The sequence below is a fragment of the Garra rufa genome, chromosome 22 (genome assembly GCF_049309525.1).
Source record: "Garra rufa chromosome 22, GarRuf1.0, whole genome shotgun sequence".
NCBI lineage: Eukaryota > Metazoa > Chordata > Actinopteri > Cypriniformes > Cyprinidae > Garra > Garra rufa.
The window spans coordinates 25750746-25774051 of record NC_133382.1 but is presented as its reverse complement, the minus strand read 5'-3'; the positions used below and the strand labels follow the sequence as shown (position 1 = coordinate 25774051).

General features: G+C 35.0%; 2 protein-coding genes across 2 annotated transcripts in view; one reads left to right on the top strand and one right to left on the bottom strand.

Moving 5' to 3' along the window:
* LOC141297454 (voltage-dependent T-type calcium channel subunit alpha-1G-like) overlaps positions 1-23306 on the bottom strand; it is a 225544-nt gene that overhangs the window by 74795 nt on the left and 127443 nt on the right. The gene's annotated exons all lie outside the window — the stretch shown is intronic.
* The window catches only part of LOC141298286 (voltage-dependent T-type calcium channel subunit alpha-1G-like), a 75814-nt gene that overhangs the window by 4790 nt on the left and 47718 nt on the right, over positions 1-23306 (top strand). Inside the window, exons 2-8 of the mRNA XM_073828794.1 lie at positions 619-722; positions 2493-2561; positions 6509-6693; positions 19157-19283; positions 21002-21127; positions 21332-21421; positions 22854-23046. Coding sequence (XP_073684895.1) covers positions 619-722; positions 2493-2561; positions 6509-6693; positions 19157-19283; positions 21002-21127; positions 21332-21421; positions 22854-23046 — 894 coding nt within the window. The remainder of the gene's footprint in view (positions 1-618; positions 723-2492; positions 2562-6508; positions 6694-19156; positions 19284-21001; positions 21128-21331; positions 21422-22853; positions 23047-23306) is intronic.

Sequence of the window (23306 nt, the reverse complement as noted above, 5' to 3'; positions counted from 1 at the left end):
AATCTTTTCTGTCACCCCTAATGCAAACTGCATTGTATTTGTTTAATGTATGTTCTTTTTGTTTGCATCGTTTAGTACGGTGCAGTGTAGACAGAAAATTGGAGAGATCGAAAAAGTGGGAAAATGGGACGAAGATAGATTTAAATACTTTCAAGTTTCAAATTGTTGACTGCTTGGTTTGTATTGCACTGCGGTGGCCAGTTACAATTCGATTTGGTTAAGTTATACATTTTTATACATTGCTTTTTCGTCTTCATGAAACGCCTGCAACATACTTTGGCTAAAATTCATCAATGGTCGTATTGGTCCTACACCCTTTTTGAACAGCTCTGTTCACAGCGACCTGTTTAGGTGCATGTCTCTTTAAATGATAATAAACTACTGCTCACCCCACCCCTCTCTTCCATTTTTGTGTATTTGGTGGCGGATTACCTTAAAAACCAAAACTAATCCACTGCGTCCTATGTGGCTCTGATGTTGGTAGAAAATGAAGACTTTTATGTTCACTTTTATATCCAGCTACAAAACACCTCTATTGGTTACGAGGCATCAGACAAGTCATATTCCTTACACCCGGAGTCTAGATTTGAGTTTTTTTTGGATGGAGTCTGTTGACAGTGTTACAGTCTGTTATATTGAAAGAGGAACAAACAGTCCTGGCTCAGGTCAGAGTAGAGAGGTGGAGAGGACAGCACCTGCTGCGTGGGAAGGCCGTGTGGCATGTATGGAGGGCGAGAGGAGCAGGAGGTCTTCATGTTTGCAGTGTCATTTTAAGATGTTTTGTAACAGTCTTATGTTTACGGATTTGATCTCATGTCTTTGTTTACTTTAACTGTAAATGGAAACAAACAAACATCAAATTAAAATTCAATCAAAATCTAATTTTGGCTACGGATGACACATTGTCTGTTTAGTCACTAAACAGATTTTTTTTTTTATATATATATAAAAACCTTGTGCAATGCAGGTCAATTTGTGTTTTGACCCAGGGCTATTGTAGTTATAAAACAAAAACTGAAACCGTAAAAAACTTTCATTGCTTAAAATTATATATCAAAATGATTTCTCATCTTCTTGTAGTTTAACTTAATGTACTAAATTAACTAAAATAAAACAACAAAATAAAATGAAAACTGTTTTGTCATCTTATTAAAAAAAATCTATGCTGGGGCAGTAAAGGTATATTTCAGAGGTTATATAATAGTATTCTAAAGCAATGCTGGTTGAAAAATTCTGCCAGATAAAGAAAATACAAATACAAATTCTTAAAGGCACAAAAAAGGCACATTCTTAGGGCTGGAAGATGATGATATTCATAAAAACATAAATCACGGGTGTTTTGTCACAAAAACATAATTTACACTACCAGTCAAAAGTTTTTGAACAGTAATATTTTTTAAAGAATGCTTTTCTGCTCACCAAGCCTGCATTTATTTGATCCAAATACAAAAGCAGTAATATTGTGAAATATTTTTACTATTTTAAATAACTGCTTTCTATTTTAATGTATTTTAAAATTTTATTTATTCCTGTGATCAAAGCTACATTTTCAGCACCATTACTCCAGTCTTCAGTGTCACATGATCGTTCAGAAATCATTCTAATATGCTGATTTGCTGTTCAAGAAACATAAAATAAATACATTTTAATACTTTTATTTAGCAAGGATGCTTTAAATTGATCAAAAGTGATGACAAAGACATTAATAATGTTACAAAAGATTTATATTTCAGATAAATGTTGATAATAATAATTATAATAATTATAATAATATATATATATATATATATATATATATATATATATATATATATATATAATTTTTTTTTTTTTTTTTTTTTGAGCAGCGAATCAGAATACTGGAACAATTTTTGAATGATTAAGTGACTGGAGTAATTATACTAAAATTCAGCTTTGAAAACACATGAGTAAATTACATTTTAAAATATATTCAAATAGAAAGCAGTTATTTTAAAATTTAAAACTGTTTTTGCTGTACTTCAAATAAATGCAAATAAATGACTTCTTTAAAAACATTAAAAATCTTACTGTTCAAAAACGTTTGACTGGTAGTGTATGATATGACTTTCTTTTTTATTTATTTTATCTTTTTTTACTTTTAACCAACATTTTTTCTTATAATAATGGTTTGTCACATTTGATTTACTTATTTGTACTTCAGAGATGCTTGCTGTCATGAAGCTGTTACTTATCCATTTGTTACCCACTGTGTTATCTAGTAGTATCCAGTGAGAATGCTGGATGAAATTTATTGCATGCGGTGTGCGTGTGAGTATGTGATGTTAATGCCGTGGAGTACTCAAAGCGTGGGCAGATTCTTAGTCCAATAGATGCCTTCACAGGAGGCACCTCTAATGTGTTTTGCCACACACACACACACACACACACACACACACACACACACACGAATCTTCTCTGATCCAGCACTGACTCACCCGTCACTTTCCCTGCTTGTCTGGTTCTCTCCGCAGGAACGCATCTTCCTGACGTTGTCCAACTACATATTTACTGCCATCTTTGTGACCGAAATGACAATAAAGGTAGGTGACGGGGTTGGCATTTGTCTCTGTGTGGTGTTGTCTCTGACAGAGGGTAAACTAACACACTACCTGGGCCAGAATACCAGCCAAATGCAGACTAAGTTCAGTTCCCTGTGGCTTTTTTATAGTGTCGATCTCTCTTAGATCAGCGTGGCTAATGGAGTCTAGTGAAAACATTCCTGTCACAGGCTTTTTAGATGGGCCTTTTACTTTTAAGAGAAAACTCAAATGAAACTAATGTCAGTATTTACTCACCATCATGTTGTTCTAAACCTTTCTTTATTCCGTAGAACACAAAAGGAGACAATTTCAAGGCTGTGATTGCCACTATTTTTCATGCACTTATAAGCTTTAAAAAAATGTAAAGACATCATAAGATGTATAAAATGTTTACCACACTTCCTTGTTTACAACTTTGTTTCAGTCTCTTTCAATATGAAAAGGATTTACTGCTGACTCACTCATAAAAACAATCTCTTGTCACCATCTAATACTAATATTTATTGAATAATAATATTAAATAAACAACAACAGCCATCATTAAAGTTGCTAGACAATTCAGTCAAAAGTACAAAGGCAGCGCTCTGATATACAGCATTACATTTACATGAAATATAATGTGATGAGATTTTACCCTCAGGCAAAACTATTTGCTCTGGAACAAATAATAGTTTCATGAGGCCAAAGATTTACCCAAAATAAATATCTCATGTTTAACCACTATAGAGCGAAAGCTAGCGGCAAATTCCAGAAGATCTGGCCAAGGTAAGGCTGCTCTCAGCAGTTTCTTGAGCACTGAATGGCCTTCGACACTCTGGAGCTCACATTTCTGAAAAAGTTCAAGCTAATTTTCAAATAGACGTTATCTAGACGTTATCTATCTCTCACGTAAAAAAAAAAAACTCTCAAACCTACATTCTGTGACACAAAAACAGTTTTATAGTATAAATTATAGTGCAATTGGGTTTCCGCCATGACACTCACGCTATAGCGATTTAATATTTTTAACTTACCTATATTGGTCTATGTAACGAATAAAATAAAAAAATAAATACATTTGCACTGTTTTGTCATCTTTGAAAGAAAAACTCTGGGTGAAAAACGTTGCCAGATAAAGAAAATATTTTATTTAATTATTTAAGGCACAAAAAGTCGCTAACAATGTTTAATAGTAAAAATTTAAATAAAAACATACATCATGGGTGTTTTGTCACAAAATACTTGGATCCCTGCAAAGAAAAACATGATTTGCACTACCAGTCAAAAGTTTTTGAACAGTAAGATTTAAAAAAAAAAAAATTTGCACACGAGTCTGCATTTATTTGATCCAAAATACAGCAAAAGCAGTAAAATTGTGAAATATTTTGACTATTTAAAATAACTGCTTTCTATTTGAATACATTTTCAAATGTAATTTACTTCTGTGATCAAAGCTAAATATTCAGCGTCATTACTTTAGTTATCAGCGTCACATGATCCTTCAGAAATCATTCTAATATGCTGATTTGCTGTTAAAAAAAAACATTTTTGTGGATTGCTATAGCGATTTAATATTTTAAAGTTACCTATACTGGACTACGTAACATAAATAAAATTCAAAAATGTCTTATAAATGTTGAAAACAGTTCATTGTAATAACAGATCTCTCCTTCTGTGTTTCATTGAAGAAAGTAGGTTGTGCGGGTTTGGAACAAAGTGAGGGTGAATACAGTAAATAATGACAGAATTTTCATTTTTCGCTGAACGATCCCTTTAAGGCACTGCTTTCCTTTGACAATTACAGAGTATAAACAAAGGCTCCAGCAGCAAATATTAAAATCACGCTCTGACATGTTCAACTGCTGCCAGTTAGCTGAATTAAACATTTGAACAAATGCAGGTCCTAAAGTGAGCCCACCGACATGAAGAGTCTATTAAGCAAGGCTTGCTCTGTATTTTCCAGTCTTCACCACAGCAGTTAATACTAAGTAGGGGCGGATTGTCTGCCAGATATTCAAATGACTATCGTTGAAATGGAAGAACATGCTGATGCCTCTGTGGAGAAGACAGAAAAGTTCATAGGTGTCAGTCACAAAGGTCTAGGGTTTCTATTCTGGGGCCCTTCTTTATGCCAGGTCACGCCCACCCAAGAGATTTCAAATGAAAATCATGGCGCAGAATAATCGTACTCACTGGAGGTTAATTAACGGCGTCTGACGAAAACTTTCCGGGTCGGATGAAGATGACAGGGCTGTTGAAACTCCTGGCTTTTGTTGCCTGACATGCCTTTGTTCACTTTGAGGTCTGATCACATTGTGGTTTGATATATTCACTGGCAACATCATTAGGAGCTGCGCATTCATGCTTAGCACTTTTTAGTCAGATGATTCTCACTCCTGGTTTGTTTATCTCAGCTTTTTCCTCCTCTGAGCCCTTTTATATGCCAGCTGTATGCCAGTCTAACCTGATACGTTCTCAGAAATGCCACGCTAGTGTGACAAAGACCTCAAGGGAATAAGAAACTGTGTTTCTTCCCAAATTTTGAAAGAATTTTGTTTATAACAAGCTGCATATTTTTGCAAATTTCATTTGTAATGAAAGCTACAGTAAATAAAATTCATAACTGTGAAGGATACAGAAAATATGCTTTAATATATATAATGATTATAATTTCCATCCTCTATCCATAATATTGTTTTTTCCAATGAAAATATTGTTTCACCTGAATCAGGAAAGAAATCAAGCACTGTTTACAAGCAAAAACAGTTCAGATTATGGATTATGGACTTGTATTGTGGTTTAAAATTCAAGTTTCTTACAAACATGCACTGGAGTTGTGTTGGTTATTCGTGGATCATTGTGATGTTTTTATCCGCTGTTTGAACTCTCATTCTGTCGGCACCCATTCACTGCAGAGGATCCATTGGTGAGCAAGTGATGTAATGCTAAATTTCTCCAAACCTTTTTAGACGAAGAAACAAACTCATCTAAATCTTAGGCCTGAGGTAAAGTAATTGTCATCAAATATTCATTTTTGGCTGAACTATTCCTTCAAAGTTGAAGTCTTTTATTTTTGCAAAAGTTTTTGATATTCACGATACAATCTGTCGGTCTTCTATAGTTTAGCCAAACAGGGTTGCGTTTTCCAAAATCAACTATGGTCACAAATTCTGTCATTACCAATACAATTCAAAGTTACTTGCAACTTAGCTAACAATGCTTTTGGGAACTGCACCCCTGATCAACCTACAAATGATTCACTTGGATTAGAATGCAATGTTTTATCATGAAACTGTACACTGTTTTAGAGGAGTAGTTCACTTCCAGAGCAAAAATGTACAGATAATGTATTCACCCTATTGTCATCCAATTAGTTCATGCTTTTCTTTCTTCAGGATTTCTCTCCACATAATGGATATCTATGGTGCCCCAGAGTTTGAACTTCCAAAATGCAATTTACATGCAGCTTCAAAGGGTTTTAAATGATCCCAGCTGAGAAAAAAAGGTCTTATCTAGCGAAACGATTACAATGTTACAATTTATATACTTTTTAACTGCAATCACTCATCTTGGTCTAGCTCTGTGTGAACGGTGTATATTCCTGTTTATTATTTTTTTTACATGTTTGTGGTTAAAAAGTATATAAATTGTAATTTTTTTTAGAAAATAACCAATCGTTTCGCTAGATAAGACCCTTCTTCCTCAGCTGGGTTTGTTCAGAGTCCTTTGAAGCTGCATTTAAACTGCATTTTGGGAGTTCAAATTTGGGGGCACCATAGATATTCATAATATAGAGAGAAATCCTGTAATCCTGTAATTTTCCTCAAAAAACATTTCTTTACGACTGAAGAAAAAAAAGACATGAACATCTTTGATGATCTGTAAAAAAATGTCTGGAGGTGAGCTACCCCTTTAGACTAAATTCTATCCAACATTTTTGCTTTAAAATCATACCTCTTGTTGTGAAGGTGGTTGCTTTGGGCTGGTGTTTCGGGCAGAAGACCTATCTGAAGAGCAGCTGGAACATCCTGGATGGTATGCTGGTGATGATCTCCGTGATTGACATCCTTGTATCCCTGATCTCCAACAGCGGGACTAAGATCCTGGGAATGCTTCGGGTGCTACGTTTACTGAGGACCCTGCGGCCGCTCAGGTACACTGATCACAACATGACTGTTCATTTAGTCATTATGCTAAATAATAACAACGATTACATCAAAGCTTTAATGCAAAGCTGTAGGCTACATACATAAACATTTACATGTACTTTGGGGTCAGAGTGCTAGATTTGCACATCTTAAATCAGCATCCACTTTCTTACAAGCATAATTAATGTAAAGACTGAAGTCCCACAATTAGCCTCTTCCTCACAGAAGCATCATTTAGCTGCTAATTGATGCAGTATGTAGCTGTGTTTGTGTTTATGCATATGTAAGTGTATATGTGTGTGTGCTGCGCACCTTTTCTCCTGCAGAGGGAACTTCTGGAGGCCTTCCCTGCTCTTAAATATTTATGACATATTCCAGCAGAAAATAAAAATCAAATATTCATCTTTCCTGCCCAATTTCCCCACAAAATGCTTACACTGGTCTTTCACCCCCAGTCGCTCCCTTCTCCCTTTTCAAGCACTTCTCAATTTAGGGTCAACTTCTGCAAGTTCCTTAAACTACCAAGAGACTTGTATTAAAAATGCATCACATTCCAGTAGTTGTGTTTTTACTTGACTTTCAGCTGTGTTGGTGCAACATTAATGTGCCATCAAAAACATTTCTAAAAAGGAACTGGAAAGAACCCTTTTTCATCCCAGGTGTTCATGTATTTCTTTCTATAGATCAAAAAAGAAATAGTTTGAGGAAAACATTTCAGGATTTTTCTCCATGTAGTTGACTTCAATGGGGATCAATGGGTTGAAGGTCTAAATTTCAGTTTTGATGCAGCTTCAAAAGGCTCTACGATCCCAACTGAGGAATAAGGGTCTTATCTAGCGAAACGATCTGTCATTTTCTGAAAAAAAAAAAAAATGTATATGCTTTTTAACCACAAATCTTGCTTAACCTCACGCATTACGTAATCACATTTGAATGGTCACGCTTTACAAACTGAATGTGCAAAGAAAGTCAAACACCCTTAATTCAAACAATGATGTTGGGTGATTTTAAAGTTGAAGGAGAAAATCAGATGGAGTTTTTCACTTTTTACCCTACCTTTTTGAACCGAAGTACACAGATGAATAACTAACCACTCGTGATCTTTCCAACATGAATACATAATGCATGAAGTCGAGCTAGTGCAAGATGAGCATTTGTGGTTAAGAAGTATATAAATTTGTATTTTTTTTTTTTTTTTTTTAGAAAATGGCAGATCGTTTCGCTAGATAAGACCCTTATTCCTCGGCTGTGATCATGTAGAGCTCTTTGAAGCTGCATTAAAAACTGTATTTTGGACCTTCAACCCATTGATCCCCATTGAAGTCTACTATATGGAGAAAAATCCTCGAATATTTTCCTCAAAAATCTTAATTTCTTTGCGACTGAAGAAAGACAGACATTTTGGATGACATGGGGGTGAGTAGTGAGCTAAATCATTTAAATAGAAAAAAAAAATTGTTGCTTACATGTATATTTATCATCTAATATTTATAGTTGAGGTCAAAAGTTTACATGCCCCTTTCATAATCTGCAAAATGTTAATTATTTTACCAAAATAAGAGGGATTTTACAAAATGTAAGTTATTGTTTATTCAGTACTCACCTGAATAAGTTATCTCACATAAAAGATGTTTACATATAGTCCACAAGAGAAAACAATAGATGAATTTATAAAAATAGCCCTGTTCAAAAGTTTACATACACTTAATTCTTAATACTGTGCTGTTACCCAAATGATCCATTTTTGGCTGTGTTTTTTGTTTAGTGATAGTTGTTCATGAGTCCCTTCATTGTCCTGAACAGTTAAACTGCCCGCTGTTCTTCAGAAAAATCTTTCAGGTCCCACAAAGTCTTTGGTTTTCCAGCATTTTTGTTTATTTGAACCAGTTTCAACAATGACTGTATGATTTTGAGATCCATCTTTTTACAATGAGGACAACTGAGGGACTCATATGCAACTATTACATATGTGTTCAAACGCTCACTGATGCTTCAGAAGGAAACACAATGCATTAAGAGCCGGGGGGTAAAAGCTTTTTGAATTTGAAGAACAGCTTCTGAAGGGCAATACTAAATTTTAAAAGATATATGATATTTAGGCAAAATAAGAAAATTGTACACATCTTCATTCTGTTCAAAAGTATTCACCCCCAGCTCTTAATGCATCGTGTTTCCTTCTGAAGCATCAGTCAGTGTTTGAATCCGCTGTAATAGTTGCATATGAGTCCCTCACTTGTCCTCAGTGTGAAAAGATGGATCCCAAATACAGTCATTGTTTGAAAGGATTCAAATACACAAAAATGCTGAAAAACCACAGAATTTGTGGGATTTTTCTGAAGAACAGTGGGCAGTTAAAAAAAAAACAGTAACAACAGTATTGAGAATTAAGTGTATGTAAACCTTTGAATGCGGTAATTTTTTGTAAATTCAACTATTATTTTCTCTTGTGGACTATGTATAAATGTCTTATGTAAAATATCTTATTCAGGTACTAAATAAAAAATATCATGCGTTTTGTATTATCCCTCTTATTTTGATAAAATAGTTAACATTTTGCTGATTCTGCAAGGTGTATAAAAACTTTTGACTTTAACTGCATGTTATATACTTTTGTACCTGCAGACTAGTAAAGAGAAAAAAGTTGCTGAGGGGAAAAAAATGCTATAATTGCATTAATTCAATGAGAAATTATTAGCAGCCCGAGTGGAACCGATCTTGGCTCTGGATCCCCAGCGCCTGGTCTTCTAATTATTGACCTCTGGTGTGGATTATCCCTGCACATACTTACTTTTTCCTGAATCCGTGATTTTCTAGACTTTTTATGAGTATTTTAATTTGTGCTGATGAAGCATGCTTGTTTGCTGAACTATATCGTGCCAAATAGGGATGAGGTATTTTGATATGATGAATAAGTCTTCCAGCAAATCTTTTAAGGCATCCTTCAGCGGTTTGCTAAAACATCTAATATATGATTCATGTCACTAGCCTTGAGCATCACTATTACTCCACTGCTACTAAATAGTGCATAGAGATCCAAGTATACCCTTATAGATAATGGATAGTATGTGGAACAAATCTCAAATTCCTTTTTATGATTTTATTCTGATGAAGTATTGAATTTTATCCACTGGTGGTATGGTTACATAAGCTGAATTAACCTTTAAACAGTCTGTGTGATAGGGTCCCATTATAACTAATGACAGTTTTTTGAGTTGACTGTCAGAAAACGTAGAGCACCCAGAAAAGAAAAAACGCCCTGTAAATTAAACATGAAGCGGTCTGTGTTTTCACCTCGAGCTCCTCTGCGTGAACATTTTAAAGATTCTCACACAGAGTTTCTTCCACTGCCAGAACCGCTCTGCTTCAGAGAACTTTACTGTGTGTGTCTGCCTCTGCACCGCCGAACACCTTTTGAAAGTTTTACTTCTTGATCCTTCCCTCGACAGACTTTATATTAATGCACCTCTGTGTGAAGTCCAAGTTGAAATCAAAAGAAAGACAAAGACAGCTGTAAAAAGTCTCCACAGCGTGGGCTCGGCTACTCCGGCAAAAGTGAATTTAGGGAGGGGTGGGTAATCCAGACCACATGTGTATCTGGACCAGTCTGTGCAGTGTGCTTAAAGTGACAGTCCACGCAAAAATGAAAAATTCGACTATTGTCTATTCACCCTCATTTATTTCCAATCTGGTATGACTTCACTTTCTTTTTTTTTCTTTTTTTTTTTTAGCAAGGAGTCCCATCTGCTCTTTTCTATACATTTAGAGTGAATGCTACCATGGCTGTCAAGCAAGACAATTTTTAATCTTTAAATACATTTTATCCAAATTATTTTTTAAATAATTTTCATTGTTATTATTAATATTTAAGTAATATTAATATTTATTCACAAATATTTTCTTAAATACAATTTATATACATTCATTTGACTTTTTCCTCCCTTTTTTTCCTTTTTTAATTATTTTAATTTTAATAATTTAAATACACTACCATTCAACCATAAACGTCTAATTTTGTCTTGATTGATATAATTATTATTTTTTTAATTTAATTAATTCGCCTTTTGTTTAATATTTAAAAGTCAAATAATATTGTTTAAAGCAACTAATACAATTTAAAGCAACTTAATATTTTAAAATGGAATGAAATCTTGTGATGGCACAAGAATATTTTTTATGTTAAAAACTGCTTAATTTTTTTGGATATTACTTTTTTCCAAATTATTATTATTATAATTATTATTAAGTACGTAGTAGTAGTAGTAGTAGTAGTATATATATATGAATTATTTATTTATTTATTTATTATTCTTTGAAGAATAGAAAGTTAAAAGAGCGGCATTTTTAGATTAATTAATTAATTATTATTATTATTATTATTATTATTATTATTATTATTAGACTTTATTCATTTATGGCACGTTTTAAAGTTTGACAGCCTCTAGTCCCTATCCGTTTATTATTATTATTATTATATGGACAAGAGCAGTGTAAGCATTCTTCAAAATGTCTAATTTTTTAAAGATTTTATTTTTTCATATTTATGGGAAAAGAAGTCAAATAATATTGTAAAATATTATTGCAATTTAAAGCATCAGTTTTTTATTTTAATATATTTTAAAATAGAATTAATTCTTCTGATGACAAATAATTTATGTTAAAATATTTTTTGGAACGCATATTACTTTTTTACATTATTATTATGGTAACACTTTACAATAAGGTTCATTAGTTAAACATTAGTTAATGTATTAACTAACATGAACTAACCATGAGCAATACATTTGTTACTGTATTTACTAATCTTTATTAACATTAGTTAACAGAAATACAGCTGTTCGTTGTTTGTTCATGTTAGTTCACACTGCATTAACTAATGTTAACAAAATTTTAATAATGTATTAGAAATGTTGAAATTTACATTAACAAAGATTAATAAATGCTGTATAAGTGCAGCTCATTATTAGTTAATGTTAACTAATGTGGTTAACTAATGTTAACTAATGAACCTTATTGTAAAGTGTTACCATTATTATGATTAGTAGTAGTAGTATTAATTAATTAATTTATTCCTTTATGAATAGAAAAAAAAGAATTATTTGATTTTTTTTTTTTCTTTTTTGTAGACTTTTATGGTCCTTTTTTTAAAGTTTGATAACTCCTAGTCCCCGTTTTCATTTTATGGACAAGAGCAGCATAAAAATACTTCAGTACATCTCATTTTGCCATACAGATTTAGAATGACAGGAACATAAGCAAATGATTCAAATTAAAATTCCCTATTAGAGGGGTTGATACTGTAAACCCATTCATTTATTTAAAAATCCGTGTTTGTATGGACAGTTAATGTCTGTGCACTCCTTATCAAGTATTAATGGAGTCATTACAGAGATGTGTCTCTTTCAGTCTTTAGACAGGATGATTTATGCACTGTGTTAAGGGGGATGTGCACACTCTGTAAATTCATCAACTCTTTGACCCCCAGGTTAAACCCCTCCACTGTATGTTGCACTGCATGTCACCCTTGCGGATCTAAATTAATCTGAAAAACATAAAGAACCATCCATCCTCCACTGTCCGCCTGAGCCCCAGAGGACCAGACCCTCCCTTAAACACCTGACGCCAGCATCCATCTACTCATATCACTCCATTCAGTCTCCTGCTTGACCTCTTCGCAATGCAAAAAACCTGACATAATGTAACGCTTTATTATTGTTTGTGCTCATTAATTCTCACGCTAATTACAGTTCCACTTCTTTCACAGTGCCTGTCCACTCTAAGGCATTTGTTAAGCTGATCTAACCATGCTTGACTTGAAGCAAGTTCGTTTTTCTTCATTGTCTATTTGCTGTAATTACAAGGACGAAGAATTGCAGCAAAAGACGATAAGGACAGATTGGCTCTTTCGGATTTCATCTGGAACTGATTAATTTCATTTGCATAGCATCTCTGCAGATGTCCCTTATGTCTTATTGTTTTTAGATAATTGCTTGTGTAATTGTGAAGTCATAATTTCACTGGAATATGTGAGAATGCTAGGAGTTCGGTCATTATTTCTTCACGGGCGCGTTAAAACAATGCCAGGATGAATAAGTAATGACTGAATTTTTGGGTGAACAATCCCTTTAATATCTCCTTTTTTGGTGTGCAGAAGAAAGAAAGTCATACAGGTTTGGAACGACATGAGAGTGAGTAAATAATGAGAGAATTTGCATTACATCTGCTTTTATGCTGATGTTTTTACTCCCTTCTTTTTCGTAGTTGAGATTTTTTTTGTCCTTTGACGGATGTCCTTAGATTGTGTGTATGTGTGTGTGTGTGTGTGTGTCAGGGACACACAGCTTGAATCCCCCAAACTGACAGTTCCCAGCCCAACTACAGCATCCTTTAATTACAGCCAGGATGAAAATGTGTCTCTGTGTTCTGGGAATAAGAGGCTCCTTCAGTGCTCTAGTTATTGTTCCCTTCTTAATTTATTTATTTATTAAAACCTTTCAGAACACAAAGACCGGATTGCAGCTATGAATATGGGAAATTTGGCTTTTCGAAAGGCTTGTAGAACACAGTAACTATAACACATGCATACAAACCAGAAGAGCGCATCAGCATTACATTATAAAACTAGAACTACACTAATATATGGGCCGTTTTACAGAATTGTTTCAAAGTGAGTGTTGGAATCATCTTGGGGAAAAAAAATCCACAAATTTTGTATGTATGCAAATTGTATAATATCTAAGGTAGACATTTATGATCTAGTAATTGTGCACTTAATTCTCATATTGTATTTTTAAAACGTTTTGGAATATTTGTCCTCTGCCTAAATTTGTTACTACCGAAACACAGTAATATATAATTTAATAAGAAGGGTTATATTGACCTATTAAGATATTTTTAAGGTTAACTTCTATTGTATATATTATATATTGTATGTATTATTATATTTTTTACTAAATTATTTAAAAATTTTCAGAGGTAAATCAAAAACAGTTTTAACAATATTTGAAGTGCAATTTATGAGATTTGTTGTATTTTGAGTTAATTTGATTGCAAACTTAAGGATTCAGTAGCTTATACCTTGAACCAAACACTATCATAACATCTTAGCTGATAATTCAGTATATTTTATTTTTCACAAAACATCCCATGTTTCGGTCGTGACTGCACATTTTTGGTAGAGACCACATCACATTACAGAATTTAAACTCCCATACTAAAATAATAAACGTGCATAAGTGTACTAACATTTTGTTCGTTTCCTCCAAATAAAGGATTTGGTGTTCCTTTTTGTCACTACAGGAACAATAATGACATGTTTTGGTCGTGACTGTTTCGGTAGTGACAATTTCAGATACTTTTGAGCCTACCCCAAAGATACTAATCAGCACATGGTTGGCTAGCACGGTTCTGAACAGTTGTACACACATACAAAATAAATTTTATGGAATAGCATCCAATAAAACTACTACATCAATACCGAAACTTAACCAAATGTTTCAGTAGTGACAATTTTAGATACTTTTGAGCCTACCCTAAAGACACTTATCAGCACATGGCTAGCTAGCACAGTCGTGTACAGTTGTACACACATAAAAATTTAATTTTATGGAATAACACCCAACAAAACAATTATGTCAATACCAAAACTCACCAAATGTTTCGGTGACTGTTTTTAGATACCTTTGTGTCTACCTCACAGATGCTAATCAGCACATGGTTAGCTAGTATAGTTCTGAACAGTTGTACACACATAAAAACTAAATTTTTGGAATAACACCCAAAAAAACAATTATGTTACTACTGAAACTTCACCAAATGTTTTGCTCGTGACTGTTTCAATGGTGACAATTTTAGATACTTTTGAGCCTACCTTAAAGATGCTAATCAGCACATGGTTAGCTAGCACAGTTCTGAACAGTTGTACACCATAAAAACTCAATTTTTATGGCATAACACAAAAAACATCAATACGGAAACTCACCAAATGTTTTGGTCGTGACTGTTTTAGTATTGATAATTTTACACTGCAAAAAATGCTTTTCTTACTTTGATTTTTTGTCTTGTTTCCAGCCAAAATATAAAAAAAAATCATTAAATCCCCTGCTGAAAAAAACAGCTAAAACCAGCCTAGGCTGGTTGGTTGGTCTTAGCTGGTTTAAGCTGGAAGTAGCTGGTTTTAGCTGGTCTGACCAGACTGGGGAAGTGGCTAAAACCCCTCTAAAACCAGCCTGCTGACCAACTATGACCAGCTAAAACCAGCCAACCAGCCTAGGTTGGTTTTAGCTGTTTTTTTGTTTGTTTTGTTTTTCAGCAGGGTCAAGAAGGATTTTCTAGAAGAGTAAAAATGATTTTCTTGCTTTCAGAAAAAAACAAGTCAAAATTAAGTTTTTGCTTAGAACAAGCAAAATAATCTGCCAATGGGGTAATAAAAAAAATCTTATTTCAAACGGAAAACAAGATTATTTTTCTTACTCTATTGGCAGATTATTTTTGCTTGTTTCAAGCAAAAACGCTTAATTTTGACTTTTTCTTTTCTAAAAAAAAAACAAACAAACAAAAAAAACCAACACAATCATTTTTACTCGTCTACAAAATCCTTCTTGATTGAAGAATTTTTTGATATTTTGGCTCGAAACAAGACAAAACATCTAAGTGAGAAAAGCATTTTTTGCAGTGTAGTAACTTTTGAGCCCAGCTCAAAGATGCTAATCAGCACATGGTTAGCTAGCACAGTTCTGAACAGTTGTACACACATAAAAAACTAAATTTTATAGAATAACACACAAGAAAACGATGCCACTACCGAAACTTCACCAAATGTTTCAGTAGTGACAGTTTTAGATACTTTTAAGCCTACCTCAATGATGCTAATCAGCACATGGTTAGCTAGCACAGTTTTAAACAGTCGTACACAAATAAAAACTAAATGTCATGGAAAAACACCCACAAAAGTCGCAGAAAAACATGTTTGGTAGTGACGTTATTTAAAGATTTTCAGACTTTTGAACACAATTACCTCAAAATGAAAGGGGCACATCTACTCACCATATAGCTTTGAGAGAGAGTGCCACCTCCCAATTAAAAGTACCAAATAAATGATGATTATATATACTATTGTGGGTTTCAGTAGATTATAAAGGGATCTCAGTAAACATCTAAGATTTGAATACTTAAATGCTTTTTAAATGTGTTTTACACCAGTGGGACAGCAGTTTACACCAGTTTTGTAGAATGGCCCATATAAATACAGATAAATCTCATATTTACAGTTTATACATGTAAGCAAATAACTTCACTGTGTTCTGGAATGTCTACTGTATTGAAAAACATTACTGGCACAACACTTCAGACACTAGCGCCCTCTATTGACCAGGGGTTGAAATCTCATGGTGTGAGACCAGTTTTAACATTATTTTTTATATTATAATACAATACCATTCTAATATTTATTTTTATTTTTAGTTTAGGTTTTAGTAGTTTTGTTAAATGATTTTTGTGATTTTAATTGTTTTATTTTCTATTTAGTTTTCATTTTATTTCTTAAAATGTGTTTTTCATCATAATATTCATATTTGATTTGATTTGATATTTCAGTTCAAGCTTTATTTCAACTAAGAAAAACAATTTTATTTGTTTTAGTTTTAGTCAGTAAACAAGTCATATCATTTCTAGACTGTCCGTCTCAAATTCAGTCAGAGCGTGGGTCTAGACATATTGATCCTTCTCATCATTTGACATTTCCATAATTGATTTTACGGTATTACCTGAAATCCCCCCAGTGAGCTTTGATAAATACGCTTGAGCTTGTGAAAGATGCACGCAGATATTCAGACAAACAAAAGACAGCGCTGCCTGTTATCTATACTCCCTTTTGGCAGACTCCTTTCTCAGCCAGTCACTTTGACTAAACCTGATTGGTCTCTTTAAACGTGGCCTTTTCTTCATCCTCAGACACTGATACAATCACAGCACACTTCTTAAGAAGATCAAAGCCGAGGATCAAATCAGGTTTTTTCCGCTTTAGCTCACTTCTGTGGTGAGGAGCTAGAAATCACTGTCACCAGATGAGGACTAATGTGCCTTTTATTCTTTATTCTGAGGAGAGAAACATTTTTGAAGTCTTTTTTGTGTGTTTATGGGTGTATATGTGTGTGTGTGTGGTAGCATAAACATCTAGCAATATACAATGTTTCTGCAATGCATCTGGATGCCCTGCTACTGCTTTAGGTCCTCATTGTGTCCTATTAACATCAGTTCAACACAAACAATGCCACAGATTAAAGCCAGTTGCCTTTTACAACTCCCTCAGAGTATAATTTTACATGTAATCTGCTGTTCTTACAGAAAACAGTTGATCTTGAATGTGTCTGTGCTACTTTTTAATTGTTAGTCTTTGTAAAAAACATTATTTGTTGTTACATTGTTTTTTCACTGTCTAGTTTGGGATAGTTCACCCAAAAATGAAATCACCCTCATGTCGTTCCAAACCCGTAAGACCTTTGTCCATCTTTGGAACACAAATTAAGATATTTTTGATGTAATCCGAGAGCTTTCTGACCCTGCACATGTGCTACTCACATGAACGCACATCAAAAAGACTAAAACAGAAAAGAAGAAATAGTTGAATAAGTCCTTATTTTTGTTTTCTTTGCACACAAAAAGTATTCTTGTAGCTTCATAAAATTAAGGTTGAAAAACTGATGTCACATGGACGATTTTAACAATGCCCTTACTACCTTTCTGGACATTGAACGCTCTCGGATTTCATTAAAAATATCTTAATTTGTGTTCTGAAGATAAACAAAGGCTTTACGGGTTTGAAAACAACATAAAGGTGAGCAATTAATGACAGAATCCCTTTAAGACAGCATGTTAACTTTAAAGAAGCCAAACTTTTGCTTTCTCTCCCCTTTTAGTTTATTTATTTATTTATTTTAACAAAAGAGCACACCCTGGCCTCTTAAGCAGCTGAATTGCTGTTACAGCTGTGTATTTGTATTACATATGTTATTGTGTGTGCTTTTGTGAGCAGGTGTCTTTGTGTCACTGTTGGTGCCACCCTCCGCAGAGGTTGACAGGTGCGGTTTTGTGCCGGATGTCGTGCCGTTAATAATTAGGCTTCATCTTTATTCCGGCGGTTTAATTAAAACTGTCTCCTTTCTTTGCAGCACAGAAAGTTTCCCCACAGCATTACATTGCAGTTGCTTAGCATAATGGCTAGGGCATGAAATGTTTGCTGGTAATTGCCGTGCTCACTCGTAGAGAAGGTAGTGATTGCAGCAATAAAGGAATGCAAAAAGTAGAGAAAGCTGACTAATGTCAGGTCGGTGAAAGCAGGAAAAATATTTATCCACTCGCAGACTCTGGCCAGGCAAGGACTTTTATTATTTGTCAAAGATAGTGTGTCTAATTCGAATTTTTACCCAAATGCCCAACGTTAAATAGCCGTTGAATAAGAATGAACATAGTTTGTGGTGATCACTAACATATTTTTTGAGGTTAATTCTGTCATGACAATTCTCTAAAAAGTTTAGCATCGTAATGGATATGAAAATGTTAATGTATTTCGTCTTGGAGGAATAGATCTGCTACGCTGCTGAATTGCTGCTTCTGTTGGTTATTGCTGTAGTTGTAGATTATTGCTGCTGCAAACAAGTAGGCAAGGAAGCAGGAACTTGCTACTGCCAAAGCATATGGCGATGCGGTGCTGTGAGTATTTAAGACATACTGCTGCTGCACAAATAGCATAAAATAACCTGTAGCAGATCTATACAGGTGGAGCTGGGGAAGGTGGAGGGTTTCAGAGGAACTCTTAAAGTGCGCTGCAAAATGCCCAAGTGAATGCTACCAGCCATTTAAATGTAAGGTTGCAAGCTCATTGGTTGCGTACGCAACAGCTTGTGCCAACTCTGTGATATCATCAATTACGTTAATGTCCCGTCAGCCTGTGCCATCTAGAGTTTCATGGCAGAACTAGGCATTTATGGGCTCCACGATAAAGCCATTTGAAGTGTAAAAGACATTAAAAGGGATAGTTCACCCAAAAATGAAAATTCTGAAAATGAATTACTCATTACCTCCAACGACAGCAACATAACTACCACTTCAAGGCTAAAAATGTAGTAAGGACATTGTTAAAATAGTCCATGTGACAGCAGTTGTTCAGCCTTAATTTTATGAAGCTATGAGAATATTTTTGTGCGCAAAGAAAACCAAAATAATGACTTAATTCAACAGTTTTTTCTCTTTTGTGTCAGTTCTCAATGTGCATTGACAAGAGTACCACAACAATGTCCTTACTACCTTTCTGATAATACTATACAAATTATGTAATTTTGTTTGTTTCCATAGAAAATAGTTTGTGTGTTGAGTTGCCTCTTGATTTCCAAATGGAAAATCAAGCTCCTGCAGCAAAAACCATCTGAGAACCTCCAGGCTAGATTAACATCTGTTCTCTTGTTTGATTTTCAGAGTGATCAGCAGAGCTCCGGGACTGAAGCTGGTTGTTGAGACACTGATGTCATCACTCAAGCCTATCGGGAACATTGTCGTCATCTGCTGTGCCTTCTTCATTATTTTTGGCATCTTGGGAGTTCAGGTGAGTACAACACAGCATAACCCTGCAGAAATCACAAGTGTAAATCATTTTGAAATGGTTTTCTGATTGTAAATTGACTTCTCTTAGATAGTTTCAGAAAGATTTTGAGCACTCTTCAGCTTGGTCAGCATAGCAGGCCTTCTTAAACCAGCTTTAGTTACATTTCTCAGTAGGGAAGTTTGAAATGCTATCTTACAGTTATGTGGATATAATATTTCTTGCTTGGATCAGACTGTTAAAGTAAAAGCCAGTCTTGACTTTAGGGATTAATTGTAGTAATTCCTTCTAAGAAATCACCATCATATATACAGTAACATAACATTTGACAGCTCTGTGTGTTTAATCCACAAGATTGCCTTTAAGACTTTTAGTGAGAGTGAAAGAGGTGGTGCGTAGAATGGATACATGATTTTCTGTCATTCTGTAAATTTGAAACATACTCTTCCTGCCCACAGCTGAATAATTTGACTATGATTAAAATGTTCTGTTTTCCGTACTTCCACAATTTACATAAGTCCGTAGGGGAACGCCGATGTAATTTATCTTCCATTTTTCCAGGAGAAGATGCCTGTGATCTTTGTGCCTGTACGATGTGTCATGTGTAACATTGACTTTGTCCTTGTATGGTTTTCACTAAACAGTCATACTGGACTTCACAAATGGGGACATAACCATCTTGTTTGAAATTGTAACATATATTAATAATTAATTAATTACATTTATTCCAGTATAATAAAGGTCATTGCACACTGATTCTGAAATTTTTGCAATAAATACGACCTCACGTTGTGTCAATCACGTTTACACACTGCCTCCGAAACTTTCTTCCATCATAAAAATATCGGATCAGGCCGATTTTCTGCATTTTCGTATCTGTAGCAAGCATTTTGATTGGAAAGGATGACAAATACTAAAAAACGCAAGGCAGTAACAATTTAAACAATATATTTTATCTGTGAACTTATATTCAGCTGTTCTTTTTAATAGTTAACTTTTAACAATTTTTGAATTTTTCAGATCATCAGCCAACAAAGCTTGGTAAATATTGTTCACAGACAAGGAGATTGAGTTTAAATTTCACCAAGCTGATTACTCACTGAAAACTCCCACAGTTCCTCCTATGTTTTCAGGCCATTTTAAGTCTTATTTTGTAGAAACAATTTGGTTTTATGTAAGTGTGCAAGTTTTTTACTTACTTTTTAAATTAGTCTTCCCATTAATGGCAATATATTGTTCATTCAGACTGATTCGCGAACGCAGAACGTGAACAAACACAAGAGGCGGGATTTATCGCATGATAAATATCCACTCATATCGTGATGGAGGCCTTGCCTCCTCTTATGTGACTTTCCCCCATTCATTCTTAATTACCCCCCACCAAACTCACCGCACGTTTTAGGGGGCCTGTTAAAACTCTATGGGCTCAAGGGAGGCGAGAGAGACGCAGAATCTCGCTGTAACTTTACCTGCTAGTGTCACTGTTGGTCAGTGTTTCTTTAGAAAAACAAGTGATTTATACATGTTATATCTTGTAATGTTGGCATTGCTTTATTTTTGTACTATGCATTTTTTCTCATCCAGTATTTTGAGGAGGCATTGCCTCTCTTGTCCCCTGCTGTCGTAGTAGTTTAGTCATTTTATGTGTGTTATTCCATAAAATTGCTTGCAGAGAAAAGGAAGGTTGGTTATGAGCTGATAAAATTGCTTTTTCCTCACAGCTCTTCAAAGGAAAGTTCTTTGTGTGTCAGGGGGAGGATACGAGGAACATCACCAACAAGTCTGATTGCCTCCAGGCTAGCTACAAATGGGTCAGGCACAAGTACAACTTTGATAACCTTGGGCAGGTAAGTGTTTAAACTGGCAGTGGTTGCACAAACATTTGTTCTGTCTCAAGATGCCCTTTTAGACGTACCTGGAAGCGACTGGTAATGCCACTTGCAATTTGAAGAGAATCCGTTATGGTCTCATTCCATTTTCGACAAAGTCAAATTGAGCTGCTGAAGTCAAAGATTCTTTTAACCTTTTTTATTATCTCTCACCTCCCTCAGGCCCTCATGTCCCTTTTTGTTCTCGCTTCCAAAGACGGTTGGGTGGACATAATGTACGACGGACTGGATGCTGTTGGTGTTGATCAGCAGGTATTGCTGCATAACACTGCATAACATTTTACTGTAATAATATTTAGATAGATTTTTATGCTTGTGCATTCACCTTTTCTGATCTGAAACTATGAACAGTGTGGCAACCTTATTTAAGTGGGTCACTGTCGTCTATGGGCCAGAATGCGTCCCAGTCATTCGCATTATTTGATAACCACAAACTCTGATTGGACAAACTCCATGAACTGAATCAGAGCTAAAAAAAAAAAATCGTTGGTCAGCATTCCTGTCCTGGCTTCAAAGAGCTGGTTTTCCATTCATCAGTTCTTCTGTAAAGCTCCATAATGTCCATTCAAAATCTCTTTGAAGTGGCTGATTTTACACTCTTCTTCCAAATGTCTCCCAAATACAGTTTGAATTTTTTTAATAATTTTGAATTAATTTTTAGATTTTTTGCCTGAAAAGGAAGTCTCCATGCATTGTGTCTGGCTGTAGGCTCCTGGAATTGTTCTGGTCTATTTGAAAAGAGCCCAGCCACTTCCTAGCCAAGGCATTTATGTGTTTGCATTGGAACAGATATCTCTTCTTCAAATTCATGCTGTGTGGCCTGTGCCTCACCAATGCACACCGAATGCTTAATTTAGCCTAGAGGCAGGCATCTTTCAGGTCCCCAGCAGGACAGACCTTTGAACTGAAATGTTATTGAAATCACAATTCCCCATCATCACTGTCTTGAACATGGCTGTAACCTACTCCTGGGGACCTGACTCAGCAACTGGTTTTTATGAACCAGTGAACTTGCATTAAGAGCCAGGGGGTGAAAACTTTTTGAGTTTAAAGATCAGGGCAAATTTCAATTATTTTGTCTTCTGGGAAACATGTAAGTATATTTTGTAGCTTCTGAAGGAAGTACTAAAGGAAACAAATATGATATTTAGGCAAAATAAGAAAAATGTACACATCTTCATTATGTTCAAAAGTTTTCACCCCCGACTCTTAATGCATTGTTTCTCCTTCTGGAGCATCAGTGAGCGATTGAACCTTCTGTAATAGTTGCATATGAGTCCTTCAGTTATCCTCAGTGTGAAAAGATGGATCTCAAAATCATACACATTGTTGTTGGAAAAGGGTTCCAATACACAAAAATGCTGAAAAGAGAGAATTTGTGGGACCTGAAGGATTTTTCTTAAGAACAGCAGGCAGTTTAACTGTTAAGGACAAAGAAGGGACTCATGAACAACTATCACCAAACAAAAAACAACACAGCTGTAGATTAATCAGGTAACAAAGCAGTACTAAGAATGTAAACAGGGTTATTTCCTCTTATTTTGGTAAAATAATTAACATTTTGCAGATTCTGCAAGGTGTATGTAAACTTTTGACTTCAACTGTAAATATAAGAACTTTTTTGGAATTATATTATATTAATTACATTAGCGTGAACTCCATGTTATGTTTTTCTGTGTTGTAGCCCACAATGAATTACAACCCATGGATGCTTCTCTATTTCATCTCCTTTTTGCTGATCGTGGCTTTCTTCGTGCTCAACATGTTCGTCGGCGTGGTGGTCGAGAACTTTCACAAGTGTCGGCGGCACCAGGAGGCCGAAGAAGCCAAGCGGCGTGAGGAGAAGCGCCTTAAACGCATGGAGAAAAAAAGAAGGAGTAAGGAGAAGGAGCTAGCTGGTCGGTAGCCTTTCCACACCTTTCTGAGTCCTGCTTGATCATTTTTATTTGACCGCGTGCTAAATTAGATGCTAATGCTAAATAGTCATCGGCGTATGAGGAATGAGATGCTCGGGCCCGTATTTAGCTGAGAATCCGCCCCTCCCCGGCTTGCCCCCCTTTTGCCTGGGAACGTCTCTAGAGCATGTCCCATGGCTTGCATGGTGATCTGCTTACTGAGAGAGCAGGGTGTGCGGTGG